The 15,802-nt window shown below is 36.8% G+C and overlaps 1 protein-coding gene across 2 annotated transcripts in view; it reads right to left on the bottom strand.

Annotated features, from left to right (window-relative positions):
- The window catches only part of SEPHS1 (selenophosphate synthetase 1), a 153,834-nt gene that overhangs the window by 13,987 nt on the left and 124,045 nt on the right, over window positions 1-15,802 (bottom strand). For both annotated transcript variants that reach the window (XM_053716487.1, XM_053716486.1), the window contains one exon: window positions 5,311-5,523. In XM_053716487.1, coding sequence (XP_053572462.1) covers window positions 5,311-5,523 — 213 coding nt within the window. The remainder of the gene's footprint in view (window positions 1-5,310; window positions 5,524-15,802) is intronic.

The raw sequence follows: 15,802 nt of genomic DNA on the forward strand, positions 1-15,802 counted from the left end.
TTCAGCATACAGAGCTGAAGAGGTCGCATGTGAAAACGAGCAAAGGGGATCCCGTCCGATGCAGCAGTCATAAGACCTAGAATTTCCATGCATAAGGCTACAGAAGGGAATGATTGTGACTGAAGGTTTCGACAAGCTGCAATCAATTTTAGACGTCTCTTATCTGTTAAAGACAGAGTCATGGACACTGAATCCATCTGGAAACCCAGAAAGGTTACCCTTGTCTGAGGAATCAAAGAACTTTTTGGTAAATTGATCCTCCAACCATGATCTTGAAGAAACAACACAAGTCGATTCGTATGAGATTCTGCTAAATGTAAAGACTGAGCAAGTACCAAGATATCGTCCAAATAAGGAAATACCACAATACCCTGTTCTCTGATTACAGACAGAAGGGCACCGAGAACCTTTGTAAAAATTCTTGGAGCTGTAGCTAGGCCAAACGGCAGAGCCACAAACTGGTAATGCTTGTCCAAAAAAGAGAATCTCAGGAACTGATAATGATCTGGATGAATCGGAATATGCAGATATGCATCCTGTAAATCTATTGTGGACATATAATTCCCTTGCTGAACAAAAGGCAAGATAGTCCTTACAGTTACCATCTTGAACGTTGGTATTCTTACATAACGATTCCATATTTTTAGATCCAGAACAGGTCTGAAGGAATTCTCCTTCTTTGGTACAATGAAGAGATTTGAATAAAACCCCATCCCCTGTTCCGGAACTGGAACCGGCATAATTACTCCAGTCAACTCTAGATCTGAAACACATTTCAGAAATGCTTGAGCTTTTACTGGATTTACTGGGACACGGGAAAGAAAAAATCTCTTTGCAGGAGGTCTTATCTTGAAACCAATTCTGTACCCTTCTGAAACAATGCTCTGAATCCAAAGATTGTGAACAGAATTGATCCAAATTTCCTTGAAAAAACGTAACCTGCCCCCTACCAGCTGAGCTGGAATGAGGGCCGCACCTTCATGTGGACTTAGAAGCAGGCTTTGCCTTTCTAGCTGGCTTGGATTTATTCCAGACTGGAGATGGTTTCCAAACTGAAACTGCTCCTGAGGATGAAGGATCAGGCTTTTGTTCTTTGTTGAAACGAAAGGAACGAAAACGATCATTAGCCCTGCTTTTACCTTTAGATTTTTTATCCTGTGGTAAAAAAGTTCCTTTCTCACCAGTAACAGTTGAAATAATGGAATCCAACTGAGAACCAAATAATTTGTTACCCTGGAAAGAAATGGAAAGTAAAGTAGATTTAGAAGCCATATCAGCATTCCAAGTTTTAAGCCATAAAGCTCTTCTAGCTAAAATAGCTAGAGACATAAACCTGACATCAACTCTGATAATATCAAAAATGGCATCACAGATAAAATTATTAGCATGCTGTAGAAGAATAATAATATCATGAGAATCATGATGTGTTACTTGTTGCGCTAAAGTTTCCAACCAGAAAGTTGAAGCTGCAGCAACATCAGCCAAAGATATAGCAGGTCTAAGAAGATTACCTGAACACAGATAAGCTTTTCTTAGAAAGGATTCAATTTTCCTATCTAAAGGATCCTTAAACGAAGTACCATCTGACGTAGGAATAGTAGTACGTTTAGCAAGGGTAGAAATAGCCCCATCAACTTTAGGGATTTTGTCCCAAAATTCTAATCTGTCAGACGGCACAGGATATAATCGCTTAAAAAGTTTAGAAGGAGTAAATGAATTACCCAATTTATCCCATTCTTTGGAAATTACTGCAGAAATAGCATTAGGAACAGGAAAAACTTCTGGAATAACCACAGGAGCTTTAAATACCTTATCCAAACGTTTAGAATTAGTATCAAGAGGACCAGAATCCTCTATTTCTAAAGCAATTATTACTTCTTTAAGTAAAGAACGAATAAATTCCATTTTAAATAAATATGAAGATTTATCAGCATCAACCTCTGAGACAGAATCCTCTGAACCAGAAGAGTCATCAGAATCAGAATGATGATGTTCATTTAAAAATTCATCTGTAGGGAGAGAAGTTTTAAAAGATTTTTTACGTTTACTAGAAGGAGAAATAACAGACATAGCCTTCTTTATGGATTCTGAAACAAAATCTCTTATATTATCAGGAACATTCTGCACCTTAGATGTTGAAGGAACTGCAACAGGCAATGGTACTTTACTAAAGGAAATATTATCTGCTTTAACAAGTTTGTCATGACAATCAATACAAACAACAGCTGGAGGAATAGCTACCAAATGTTTACAGCAGATACACTTAGCTTTGGTAGATCCAGCACTAGACAGCGATTTTCCTGTAGTATCTTCTGGCTCAGATGCAACGTGAGACATCTTGCAATATGTAAGAGAAAAAACAACATATATATAAAGCAAAATTGATCAAATTCCTTAAATGACAGTTTCAGGAATGGGAAAAATGCCAAAGAACAAGCTTCTAGCAACCAGAAGCAATGAAAAATGAGACTTAAATAATGTGGAGACAAAAGCGACGCCCATATTTTTCGCGCCAATAAGACGCCCACATTATTTGGCGCCTAAATGCTTTTTGGCGCCAAAATGACGCCACATCCGGAACGCCGACATTTTTGACGCAAAATAACGTCAAAAAATGACGCAACTTCCGGCGACACGTATGACGCCGGAAACGGAAACGAATTTTTTGCGCCAAAAAAGTCCGCGCCAAGAATGACGCAATAAAATGAAGCATTTTCAGCCCCCGCGAGCCTAACAGCCCACAGGGAAGAGTCAAATTTTTGAAGGTAAGAAAAAATGATTAAATCAAATGCATTATCCCAAATATGAAACTGACTGACTGAAAATAAGGAAAGTTGAACATTCTGAGTCAAGGCAAATAAATGTTTGAATACATATATTTAGAACTTTATAAATAAAGTGCCCAACCATAGCTTGGAGTGTCACAGAAAATAAGATTTACTTACCCCAGGACACTCATCTACATGTTTGTAGAAAGCCAAACCAGTACTGAAACGAAAATCAGCAGAGGTAATGGTATATATAAGAGTATATCGTCGATCTGAAAAGGGAGGTAAGAGATGAATCTCTACGACCGATAACAGAGAACCTATGAAATAGACCCCGTAGAAGGAGATCACTGCATTCAAATAGGCAATACTCTCCTCACATCCCTCTGACATTCACTGCACGCTGAGAGGAAAACCGGGCTCCAACTTGCTGCGGAGCGCATATCAACGTAGAATCTAGCACAAACTTACTTCACCACCTCCATCGGAGGCAAAGTTTGTAAAACTGAATTGTGGGTGTGGTGAGGGGTGTATTTATGGGCATTTTGAGGTTTGGGAGACTTTGCCCCTCCTGGTAGGAATGTATATCCCATACGTCACTAGCTCATGGACTCTTGCTAATTACATGAAAGAAATGTATTTATATATTTTGTTTGCTCCAATATTTTATGTGGCCTATGGTCCTCGAAGGAAATGAACATTTCCCCCGCCAAATGAATCAACTAATTAACATTTATTCTGATTGACAATGACAAAACATCACATGGGTCATTATTTAGCTCCCTTGATCTATGCTAAATAATTGTCTTATTCTTGGTTAGAACTGAAGGGATGGCTGCACAGACTGATTGTATAACAAAGCAAACATTTCCATACAAATCACCATGAGAAACAGAAAGGGTTTAACAATTTGAATTATGAATTCACAAACGTTTGTTGCAATTCTTTTTAAAATGTTACAATTGAGGGCACTGCAGCGATCATATAATAAAGTGTATGGTATTAAATCAAGAATAAACTGCACCTCACTGATTCAATCACAGCCATCTGATCTAATGCAGATATGTTTGTACACTAAAGCACAGATATTCTACAGCAGAATGAATTGCACAAGCTTAGCATAGCACAATATTAGTGTTACCAATAAATGAATTAAATCATACACAAAGTAATGGCACAGTGTTCAGGTACTAGTGATATATAAAGTCACACAGGGGAAGTAGGAACCTTTTAATATCTACAGTGCCCCATCTCATACACACCATTCCCCTTCCTGCTAGTGTCAGCTTACATACTGCTAAACCAGGACCTAATAGGAGAAAGGATGGAGAATGTTTAAGATTTAATTCATCTGGTTACTAGTGGAGTCAGCACCAAGACAGCCCAGATGAAGGCGTAGGTAGTGCAACAATGTGCCTATATTTTAAGATATACAAAAGCAGCAGGTAAAAAAAAAGCCAAAAGGAGGACAAAAATGGTGTCTTGCAAAAACCTTAAGATTTTTGCCTTGGGCAGTGATTTCAAAAATTTACCACAGGTGTTGTTCAGAGTGGTATTTCAAATTTGCTATCAAAACACTGCTCTACGGTTCTTAGCCCATATGCAGAGTCAGCTAGTCCGATTTCTGTGTATGACTCTCTGATGCCTCTTGACTTGTCCATACCAATGCCAAGTGACCACTTGTTTACTATGCAATTACCTAGACTGATCTTATATAGTCAAACAGCTCCAGTCTAGTAGTACCTCTTGTTCCGGCAACCCAATTTACTGGAATGAACTAATATAATCTCCATCTACTGCAGGTATTGTTCACCTTATATTTGGCCTTACTTCTCACTAACTAGCGGGTCAATACTAACATTAAATAAATTAAGTGGCACAAAATCTTGTACAATGTACGTATCTGAGGTGGTGAGTCAAGAAGAGGTACTTCAAGAGCAAGAACAAAAGTGAATCTTGCAAATGAGATAATGAATTGAGTTTTATCAGAAAACAATGGGCTCAGAGAGTCAACACTGGCTACAGCTGGACTGAAGAGTACACAAAATTATCCTTTCATTTAATGCTGGATCCATGCTGCTCCTCCGCAGATGTGCCTGAAATAGGGTAATAGCCAATATTTGACCAGATCTTACACTTAAAATAAACTCTAGAGGTGTTTTCAGAAGATGGCATCTCAACTCAGGGTTCTGCATGAGAAGCCCATCCAAAGCTAGAGGTGAAACTGTGCACTACATTACTCCAATAGAAAATGGTACTGACAGGAAGTAGAAAAATGTATATGGGAGAGGGAGATGCCCAGGCGATTACTGAGAGGCTTTTAAAGAATCCATAATGGCATAACACGTTATACTCCACTAGTACCTGGATATATATCAGAACAATGATGGGGTTTTATTTATTTTTTGTTAAATAGTTATAGTGCTTGAAGTAACACATTTTGTGAATATCTTAAAATAACTTAATTTGTTGCAAAGGTTTTAAAAATCAGACAATGAACAGCATGCAAATGTAAGCATATATTATTAAAGAAAAAACTTACCTGATGTCTCAGGACAAGATCCGTGCATAAGACCAAACATATTTCCACAAGCTTTGCTGACTGCAGCCATCTTGGCCAAAACTGGCAGATTATGGATGACAAAGGAAACTTCATTCCTCTGCTGTTTGGCTAAGTTCTGTGCATGTCCTAGAATTCCAAATCCCGTTATATCTGTTGCAGCATGTGCATTAAATGTGTGCATGAGACCAGCAGCTGAAAACAAGGGAAAGCAGGGGTTAAGCATTTGACATTAATACAATTATTCTGCATATAAGAAACTATTTTATAGTAGAGGTGCCTCAGGATAGCCTAGGCCATTTTTTAATTCCCTGATGGTATTTGATCCCAACCTTCCCAATGGTAGTCCATTCCCTGGCATTAAAGGGACACTCAATCAAAATTAAACTTTCATTATTTAGACAAAGCAGCCATTTTAAACAACTTTCCAATTTACTTCCATTAACTAAATGTGCAGTCTTTTTATATTTAAACTTTTTGAGTCACCAGCTCCTACTGAGCATGTGCAAGAATACGTGTGTATGCATTTGTGAATGGCTGATGGCTGTCACATGGTACGTATATGCATTTGTGATTGGCTGATGGCTGTCACATGGTACAGGGAGGGTGGAAAAAGACATAACTTTTAAAACTGTCAGAAAAAAAATCTACTACTCATTTGAAGTTCAGACTAAGTGCTATTGCATTGTCTTGTTATCTTGCATTTTTTGATTATGCAAATCTACTGTGCTGACTGATCCTTTAACAGTTTGTTTGTTTTTGACGGGGGATCAGGGAGGGTTCTGTTTAATGAAAAATAATTTCCAATTTGCAATTAAATGTAAGCAAAATATTAACATTATCACAACTGTAATAAATCAATACACCTAATAACAAATTTACACATAATAAAAACAAATATGCAATGTAGTTTAATTGTTTTACAGCCTTTTATGATAAATTACCTATAAAAATGTTGCTTTTCTACTGCCCATATAAACGTTGGACATCTTCCTGTAATTCACATCTTTCGATGCGCTACACAATGATTGCTTAGAACAGGGCAGGACCTATAGTATATAGGGTCCTGATTGGTCACAGTAAAGTAGATGGGATAAACATACATGATAGCTTTTGTTTTTTACAATGCACGGATACTGACAATCTTACAAATAATGTTATAGTTTTAAATGATTTTACAACCATTTTTATGCAAATTGTTTACAAATATACATTATTCATGTAGCTTGCGTCCATTAACAAAACACACAAGTTCCTCCTGAGGTTATTAGTTTCTCTAATGCATTTGCAGGTCTCTGTCGACATTTCTTCCCCGACTCCGTTCTAAACTATACAAATTAAAAAGGACATTTAAATTAACATACCAGGTGAATGTGAAAAATGTTGAAAGTGTTGGCACCTTGTTTTGCTGCAAATGTTTTTCATTAGCAAGCAAAAGTTCCATTGTTCTGAAATTGATCAAATAATATCTGCTTGACATGTGCACTTCTAATCCTTAAAATCTAACATGTCTGAATATTTAGAGATAAATTACAGAAAAGGGAGGGGGTAATCATACTGCACTGAAAAGTTGTTCACTGCATAATTAAAACTTTTATATTACCGTATTAGTTTATTATTACCGTAAGTGTCCCACAAAATATTTCCAAGAAATAAGCAACAAATCTTCCAGCATTGCTTTATATGATTAAATAAATCCCTTTATATTAGATATCTTACACTTACACATAGGGGTTGAGAAATATCACTATAATTACTAATTAGGGTTTAAAAGTTACTAATGCACTCAATCTTAAAGATAATAGAAGAAGAAAAAGTTAAAATGTATTGCTTGTCCAGGCCTAGTGGTAATTTTATTTCTCTCTATAGTATATAAATTATATAGAGATATATAACATAACATGAGATAGTTATATAATGTGCGTGTATGCTTACACACATGAAAGTATTAACAGATCCTTTGCATAAAATCTGGAACAAGAAAAAAAATAAAAATCAACCTAATCTGGTATAGAACCGTAGAGAATGTATGTCCAATAAGGTTTGTAACAAATGAGTACGGAAATTTGTGTCTACTTTTGGTTATTATACGAGAGCGATACAATTAGTTTTATTAGTGGGGGAGGGAGCAGGGATCATTTTAACCACAACAATATTCAGTTCTTGTTATCTTGACTCTATGTAACTTATTATTATTGTTGTTTTTGTTAGTGGGAAGGGGTGGTGGTGGTGATCACATTTTGACAAGTTATATTACAATCTTAGACACCTAATAATATTACAATCATAGACACCTAATAATATTACAATCATAGACACCTAATACTATTACAATCATAGACACCTAATACTATTACAATCATAGACACCTAATTATATTACAATCAGACAAATAATGCTAATGTAATTTCTAGAACCATCTTGAGTAAATACATTTTTCTGTGATCACATGATAATTGACATAATTAATGTTTAAATTGTGTTGGAGGAAAGGGTAGTTTAGATTTCTTCAAAAGTTACATTCAGAATATTGAAGAACTTGCTTCTTACGGTCAAACGGTTGTACTAGCTCTTTGTATCAGCATTATATCCATTGGAGGTGCCACATGCCCCTTTCAGCTCTTGGCATTTTGAGAGCTCCCTTTTCTCCTTTGAAGATTCTAAACATATTTTAGGCAACAATTTAGTGCTGTAATGCCTTCTGGAAATCCTACATTCTTATGTCTCCTTCCATTGCTTCCGATAAGCAAGTACTCCAGTTTGTCATGTGAAATCTTCAAGGGTGCATCTTGCCTGATATCAGATAGGGTCTCCTTTCCCCTCAGTGCCTTTCAACTTAATCATTAATGCACTATTTATGCAGATTAGAAATAATGCCTTCTAAGGAGAGAGCGTTCAGGTCAAACTTTGTTAGTAATCTAATGATGTATCCTATCCAGCATGACATATATTGGGTAGATAATCTGTAGGTACATGCTCATTGGTTTTTAAATTATGAATTGACTGTTGTACCTGAAGTACTTATTCTCATTTTGGTTTGCTTATCTGGTCTGGATGGATATTTAAAGAACATAATCCTCAAATGAAAAAAGTTGTGAAAATACACATTTAGTAGTAAGCTAGGAACATAGGACCAGCTCAGATGTAGAGTTGTGCATTCGGCAGTTTCGTTTACGGATGAATGCAGAAGTAGGAGTCGGTTTTCGGTATTCAGCTCTTTTTGGAGCCGGATATCCCCTTAAGCAAGTGAAACACACACAGATCTGAATTTGCATAGATCTCAGTGTGTTTCACTTGCACAAGATGACATATGGCTCCGAAAAGAGAACAATACTGAAACCAGACTCCTACTTCCGCATTCGGTAATAAACAAAACTGCTGAAGGCACATCGCTACTCAGATGGTTACAGCCAACCATAATCAGCAATCCACTATCCTGTGAAATTATGTGATTGGTGGCTGGATATCTCAATTAGCCAAGCAGGATGATATGAGGCCTAAAGGGATCTGAAGAGTAGCATCCAATTGTAGATTTCTATACACCAATACTGCTTAAACACATTTAACATACATATAGGCCACAATACACTCATGTAGTAATTGATTAAATATTGTGTGAGCTGAATATATTGAGCTATTATACACCTACATAGACTTTAATGACAAGTACCAGTTTGTGTGATCTTCCTCTCCCTTCTGACCTATGAATTTTCTTCACTAGAACCACTCCGGTATTTTTATCAACTAACCTTCTTTATATCATCAGTAGTTACCTTCTCTACCTTTCTTAACCTCTTCTCTACTTTCATATTTATCCCTATTATTTAGAGATACAAAAGGCCTGTTTCTCCCTTAATTATAGGCAAATACTCTGTGTTTTACTAACACTGTCAGTGTTCTCCGCAGAAACATTTGCTAGCCGGGTGGGGCAATGCAATATTTTTTGCTCTGCAAAGCACAAATTAATAGCACAATTTAACACACATGTATTTATTGAAAATATGTGCAATAAAAATTGAACATTTTTAATATTACATCATTTTAGCTTTATATTGGCTTAAATTTTAGGGGTGGTCATAAAGACAGCGGTCAGTGCACCCGCTAAAAAGGTCCTGGGGAGAAAACTGACTAAGGAACTGGTGCCCCTCTTACTGTAGCTAAACCACAACAAGTGTAGCGATATTGAATCTCAGCCAGTTCTACCCCTTTGCTTTATTTGATCAATTTTTTTTACACTTACACAGATCATCAACATTTATTTTAATCAAACATGTTTTAGCATCATAATTTCCCTTGATGTCCACTAGTATTAAAACATAAGTTAAAATAATACAACAAGCCCTAGCACTGATCCCTGAAGTACACCACTAGCAACACTGTTTGAATGTACTTAATGTATATCATTCACCAGATTTATGTGGTGTATAATAATCTACATGTAACAATATATATTCATTTTCTTTGACAACAAACTGTTAAGTATCTGTTTATACACTTTAAGAATAAATAAATCAGACACACACACACAGAAAGAAGGAAATTAGCCAATGCTGAAACAACGTTGAATGTTTTGCCTGTTGATTATCATCATTGCAATTACACTTGTCCTTGGGATGTCAGAGGTAAAACACATTGAGGGTGTAAAATGCATTTAAATATAAATATACAGAAAACTCATAATCTTGATCCCGATAAATTCATGAAGGGACCTTTTTTTTAAAAATGTATTTTGCAGTAAAAAAATGGATTGTCTTTGTTCCACTCTCCCTAATGAGGATGCAGCTCACATTCAGTAACAAATATCCTGTCAAATGCGGAGCCTTACTCCACTACATATTACACAGTATATATTTAGTGCACAAACAAATTGCAGATAGCCCTGTTTCACAACAAACAGAAAGATAAAATAAGCAAACTCACCAGGGCTTTCAAGTGATACATCGCTAATAGTCACTTTGATGGCAAAATGTGCAGACCTTTGAAACTTTTAAATCTTTTTATTCTAATATTTTTTATTACATTTTAAAAAGGGTCCACATATGAGCAATCATGAACAGTGAAAGTTTCAGAAAATAAAAATAATAGAAAATGCTACACTCATCTTAATTGGATACATCATAGGTCCCCAAACATTAAAGGGACATTTGCATAAATGCTTTGTAGAATGATCTATTTATATAGCCCATCTGGGGGTGTTATTTAAAAATAGGCAAAACTATATATTTTTACAAAAACATTGTGCTGGTTTTCAGACTTCTAAACAAGCCCCAAAGTTATAGATGTATACCGATGTCTACAGACTCCAGCTTGTATAATGGGTCTTTTCATATGCAGAGGAGTGGGTGTCTCAGCCTAAGCTCATCAACAGGGCTACATTGGGAGCTTTTAAGTACAATTTTAAAAGATTTTATACTGGATTTTTATATCAGTATCTGTGCATATTCTTCTTTATAGTAGTGTCTATTACATGCAGTTATATGAGAATTGGTGTAACCTTTAAGGTTTTCAATTTAACAATCATCATAGTAGCGGTCATCCATGAGCCATAAGAAAAAGGGGGGGGAGAAATTCAAATATATAACTTAGCATTATCTTCCCTAAAGCCTCTAGCCCCTCTCTCATAACAAATCAGATGGCAAACTCGTTTCACATACTATGGTTATTAACATCTTCTAAGACCAAGTGTACCCCACAATTCCCAAATCTCACTAAAAAGATCAAGCTGGGACCGACAGAAGAAAGCCTTCTCCTCCATACCTTTAAGGTCAGTTTTTATAAAAACATAATTTATGTAAGAACTTACCTGATAAATTCATTTCTTTCATATTAGCAAGAGTCCATGAGCTAGTGACGTATGGGATATACATTCCTACCAGGAGGGGCAAAGTTTCCCAAACCTTAAAATGCCTATAAATACACCCCTCACCACACCCACAATTCAGTTTAACGAATAGCCAAGAAGTGGGGTGATAAGAAAAAAGTGCGAAAGCATATAAAATAAGGAATTGGAATAATTGTGCTTTATACAAAAAAATCATAACCACCACAAAAAAGGGCGGGCCTCATGGACTCTTGCTAATATGAAAGAAATGAATTTATCAGGTAAGTTCTTACATAAATTATGTTTTCTTTCATGTAATTAGCAAGAGTCCATGAGCTAGTGACGTATGGGATAATGACTACCCAAGATGTGGATCTTTCCACACAAGAGTCACTAGAGAGGGAGGGATAAAATAAAGACAGCCAATTCCTGCTGAAAATAATCCACACCCAAAATAAAGTTTAATGAAAAACATAAGCAGAAGATTCAAACTGAAACCGCTGCCTGAAGTACTTTTCTACCAAAAACTGCTTCAGAAGAAGAAAATACAACAAAATGGTAGAATTTGGTAAAAGTATGCAAAGAGGACCAAGTTGCCGCTTTGCAAATCTGATCAACCGAAGCTTCATTCCCAAACGCCCAGGAAGTAGAAACTGACCTAGTAGAATGAGCTGTAATCCTATGAGGCGGAATCTTACCCGACTCAACATAGGCAAGATGAAATAAAGATTTCAACCAAGATGCCAAAGAAATGGCAGAAGTTTTCTGGCCTTTCTAAAACCGGAAAAGATAACAAATAAACTAGAAGTCTTTCGGAAAGACTTAGTAGCTTCAACATAATATTTCAAAGCTCTAATAACATCCAAAGAATGCAACGATTTCTCCTTAGAATTCTTAGGATTAGGACATAATGAAGGAACCACAATGTCTCTACTAATGTTGTTGGAATTCACAACTTAGGTAAAAATTCAAAAGAAGTTCGCAACACCGCCTTATCCTGATGAAAAATCAGAAAAGGAGACTCACAAGAAAGAGCAGAAAATTCAGAAACTCTTCTGGCAGAAGAGATGGCCAAAAGGAACAAAACTTTCCAAGAAAGTAATTTAATATCCAATGAATGCATAGGTTCAAATGGAGGAGCTTGAAGAGCCCCCAGAACCAAATTCAAACTCCAAGGAGGAGAAATTGACTTAATGACAGGCTTTATACGAACCAAAGCTTGTACAAAACAATGAATATCAGGAAGAATAGCAATCTTTCTGTGAAAAAGAACAGAAAGAGCAGAGATTTGACCTTTCAAGGAACTTGCGGACAAACCCTTATCTAAACCATCCTGAAGAAACTGTAATATTCTCGGTATTCTAAAAGAATGCCAAGAAAAATGATGAGAAAGACACCAAGAAATATAAGTCTTCCAGACTCTATAATATATCTCTCTGGATACAGATTTACGAGCCTGTAACATAGTATTAATCACAGAGTCAGAGAAACCTCTTTGACCAAGAATCAAGCGTTCAATCTCCATACCTTTAAATTTAAGGATTTCAGATCCTGATGGAAAAAAGGACCTTGAGACAAAAGGTCTGGTCTTAACGGAAGAGTCCACGGTTGGCAAGAGGCCATCCGGACAAGATCCGCATACCAAAACCTGTGAGGCCATGCCGGAGCTACCAGCAGAACAAATGAGCATTCCTTCAGAATCTTGGAGATTACTCTTGGAAGAAGAACTAGAGGCGGAAAGATATAGGCAGGATGATACTTCCAAGGAAGTGATAATGCATCCACTGCCTCCGCCTGAGGATCCCGGGATCTGGACAGATACCTGGGAAGTTTCTTGTTTAGATGAGAAGCCATCAGATCTATTTCTGGAAGTTCCCACATTTGAATAATCTGAAGAAATACCTCTGGGTGAAGAGACCATTCGCCCGGATGCAACGTTTGGCGACTGAGATAATCCGCTTTCCAATTGTCCATACCTGGGATATGAACCGCAGAGATTAGACAGGAGCTGGATTCCGCCCAAACCAAAATTTGAGATACTTCTTTCATAGCCAGAGGACTGTGAGTCCCTCCTTGATGATTGATGTATGCCACAGTTGTGACATTGTCTATCTGAAAACAAATGAACAACTCTCTCTTCAGAAGAGGCCAAGACTGAAGAGCTCTGAAAATTGCACGGAGTTCCAAAATATTGATCGGAAATCTCACCTCCTGAGATTCCCAAACCCCTTGTGCCGTCAGATACCCCCACACAGCTCCCCAACCTGTAAGACTTGCATCTGTTGAGATTATAGTCCAGGTCGGAAGAACAAAGAAGCCCCCTGAACTAAACGATGGTGATCTGTCCACCATGTCAGAGAGTGTCGTAAAATCGGTTTAAAGATATTAATTGAGATATCTTTGAGTAATCCCTGCACCATTGGTTCAGCATACAGAGCTGAAGAGGTCGCATGTGAAAACGAGCAAAGGAGATCGCATCTGATGCGGCAGTCTTAAGACCCAACATTTCCATGCATAAGGCTACCAAAGGGAATGATTGTGACTGAAGGTTTTGACAAGCTGATATCAATGTTAAACTTCTCTTGTCTGACAAGGACAGAGTCATAGACACTGAATTTATCTAGAAACCTAAAAAGGTTACCCTTGTCTGAGGAATCAATGAACTGATTGGTAAATTGATCCTCCAACCATGAACTTGAAGAAAACAACACAAGTCGATTCGTATGAGATTCTTCGAAAATGAGAAGACTGAGCAAGTACCAAGATATCGTCCAAAATAAGGAAATACCAAAACCCTATTCTCTGATTACAGAAAGAAGGGCACCGAGAACCTTTGAAAAAAATTCTTGGAACTGAGGCTAGGCCAAACGGTAGAGCCACAAAACTGGTAATGCTTGTCTAAAAAGAGAATCTCAGACACTAAAAGTGATCTGGATGAATCGGAATATGCAGATACACATCCTGTAAATCTATTGTAGACATATAATGCCCTTGCTAAACAAAAGGCAGGATAGTCCTACAGTAACCATCTTGAATGTTGGTATCCAAACATAACGATTCAATAATGATAGATCCAGAACTGGTCTGAAGGAATTGACCTTCTTTGGTACAATGAAGAGATAAAATAAAACCCCAGCCCCTGTTCCAGAACTGGAACTGGCATAAATACTCCAGCCAACTCTAGATCTGAAACACATTTCAGAAATGCTGAGCCTTTGCTGTGTTAACTGGGACACGGGAAAGAAAAGAATCTCTTAGCAGGAGGCCTTAACTTGAAGCCAATTCTGTACCTTTCTGAAACAATGTTTCTGAAACCAGAGATTTAAGAACGGAATTGATCCAAATTTCTTTGAAGAAAACGTAATCTGCCCCATACCAGCTGAGCTGGAATAAGGGCCGCACCTTCATAGGTACTTAGGAGCTGGCTATAGGTTTCTATAAGGCTTGGATATATTCCAAACTGGAAATAGTTTCCAAACTGATACCGCTCCTGAGGATGAAGGATCAGGCTTTTGTTCCTTGTTGTGAGGAAAGGAACGAAAATGATTATTTACCCTGGAAAGAAAGGGAAAGCAAAGTTGACTTAGAAGACATGTCAGCATTCCAAGTTTAATCCATAAAGCTTTTCTAGCTAAAATAGCTAGAGACATATACCTGACATCAACTCTAATGATATCAAAAAGATGGTATCACCAATAAAATTATTAGCATGTTATAGAATAATAATAATGCTATAAAATTATGATCTGTTACTTGTTGCGCTAAAGCTTCTAACCAAAAAGTTGAAGCTGCAGCAACATCCGCTAAAAATATAGCAGGTCTAAGAAGATTACCTGAACATAAGTAAGCTTTTCTTAGAAAGGATTCAATTTTCCTATCTAAAGGATCCTAAAATGAAGTACTATCTGCCATAGGAATAGTAGTACATTAGCAGGAGTAGAGACAGCCCCATAACCTTAGGGATTTTTGTCCCAAAAAACTCTAATCTGTCAGATGGCACAGGATATAATTTGCTTAAACGTCTAGAAGGAGTAAATAAATTACCCAAATTATTCCATTCCCTGGAAATTACTTCAGAAATAGCATCAGGGAGATAAAACACTTCTGGAATAACTACAGGAGATTTAAAAACCTTATTTAAACGTTTACATTTAGTATCAAGAGGACCAGAATCCTCTATTTCTAATGCAAATAACACTTCTTTAAGTAAAGAACGAATAAATTCCATCTTGAACAAATACAAAGATTTATCAGCATCAACCTCTGAGACAGAAACCTCTGAACCAGAAGAACCATTATCAGTATCAGAATGATGATGTTCATTTAAAAATTCATCTGAAAAAAAGAGAAGTTTTAAAAGACTTTTATGTATACTAGAAGGAGAAATAACAGACATAGCCTTCTTAATGGATTTAAAAAATAAAATCTCTTATGTTATCAGGAACACTCTGAAAATTAGATGTTGACGGAACAGCAACAGGTAATGTAACAGTACTAAAGGAAATTTTATCTGCATTAATAAGTTTGATATGACATGCAATACAAATAACAGCTGGAGAAACAGATACCAAAAGTTTATAGCAGATACACTTAGCTTGGTAGCTCCAGCACTGTGCAGTGATTTTCCTGTAGTATCTTCTGACTCAGTTGCAA

The sequence above is a fragment of the Bombina bombina genome, chromosome 6, assembly GCF_027579735.1.
Source record: "Bombina bombina isolate aBomBom1 chromosome 6, aBomBom1.pri, whole genome shotgun sequence".
Lineage (NCBI taxonomy): Eukaryota > Metazoa > Chordata > Amphibia > Anura > Bombinatoridae > Bombina > Bombina bombina.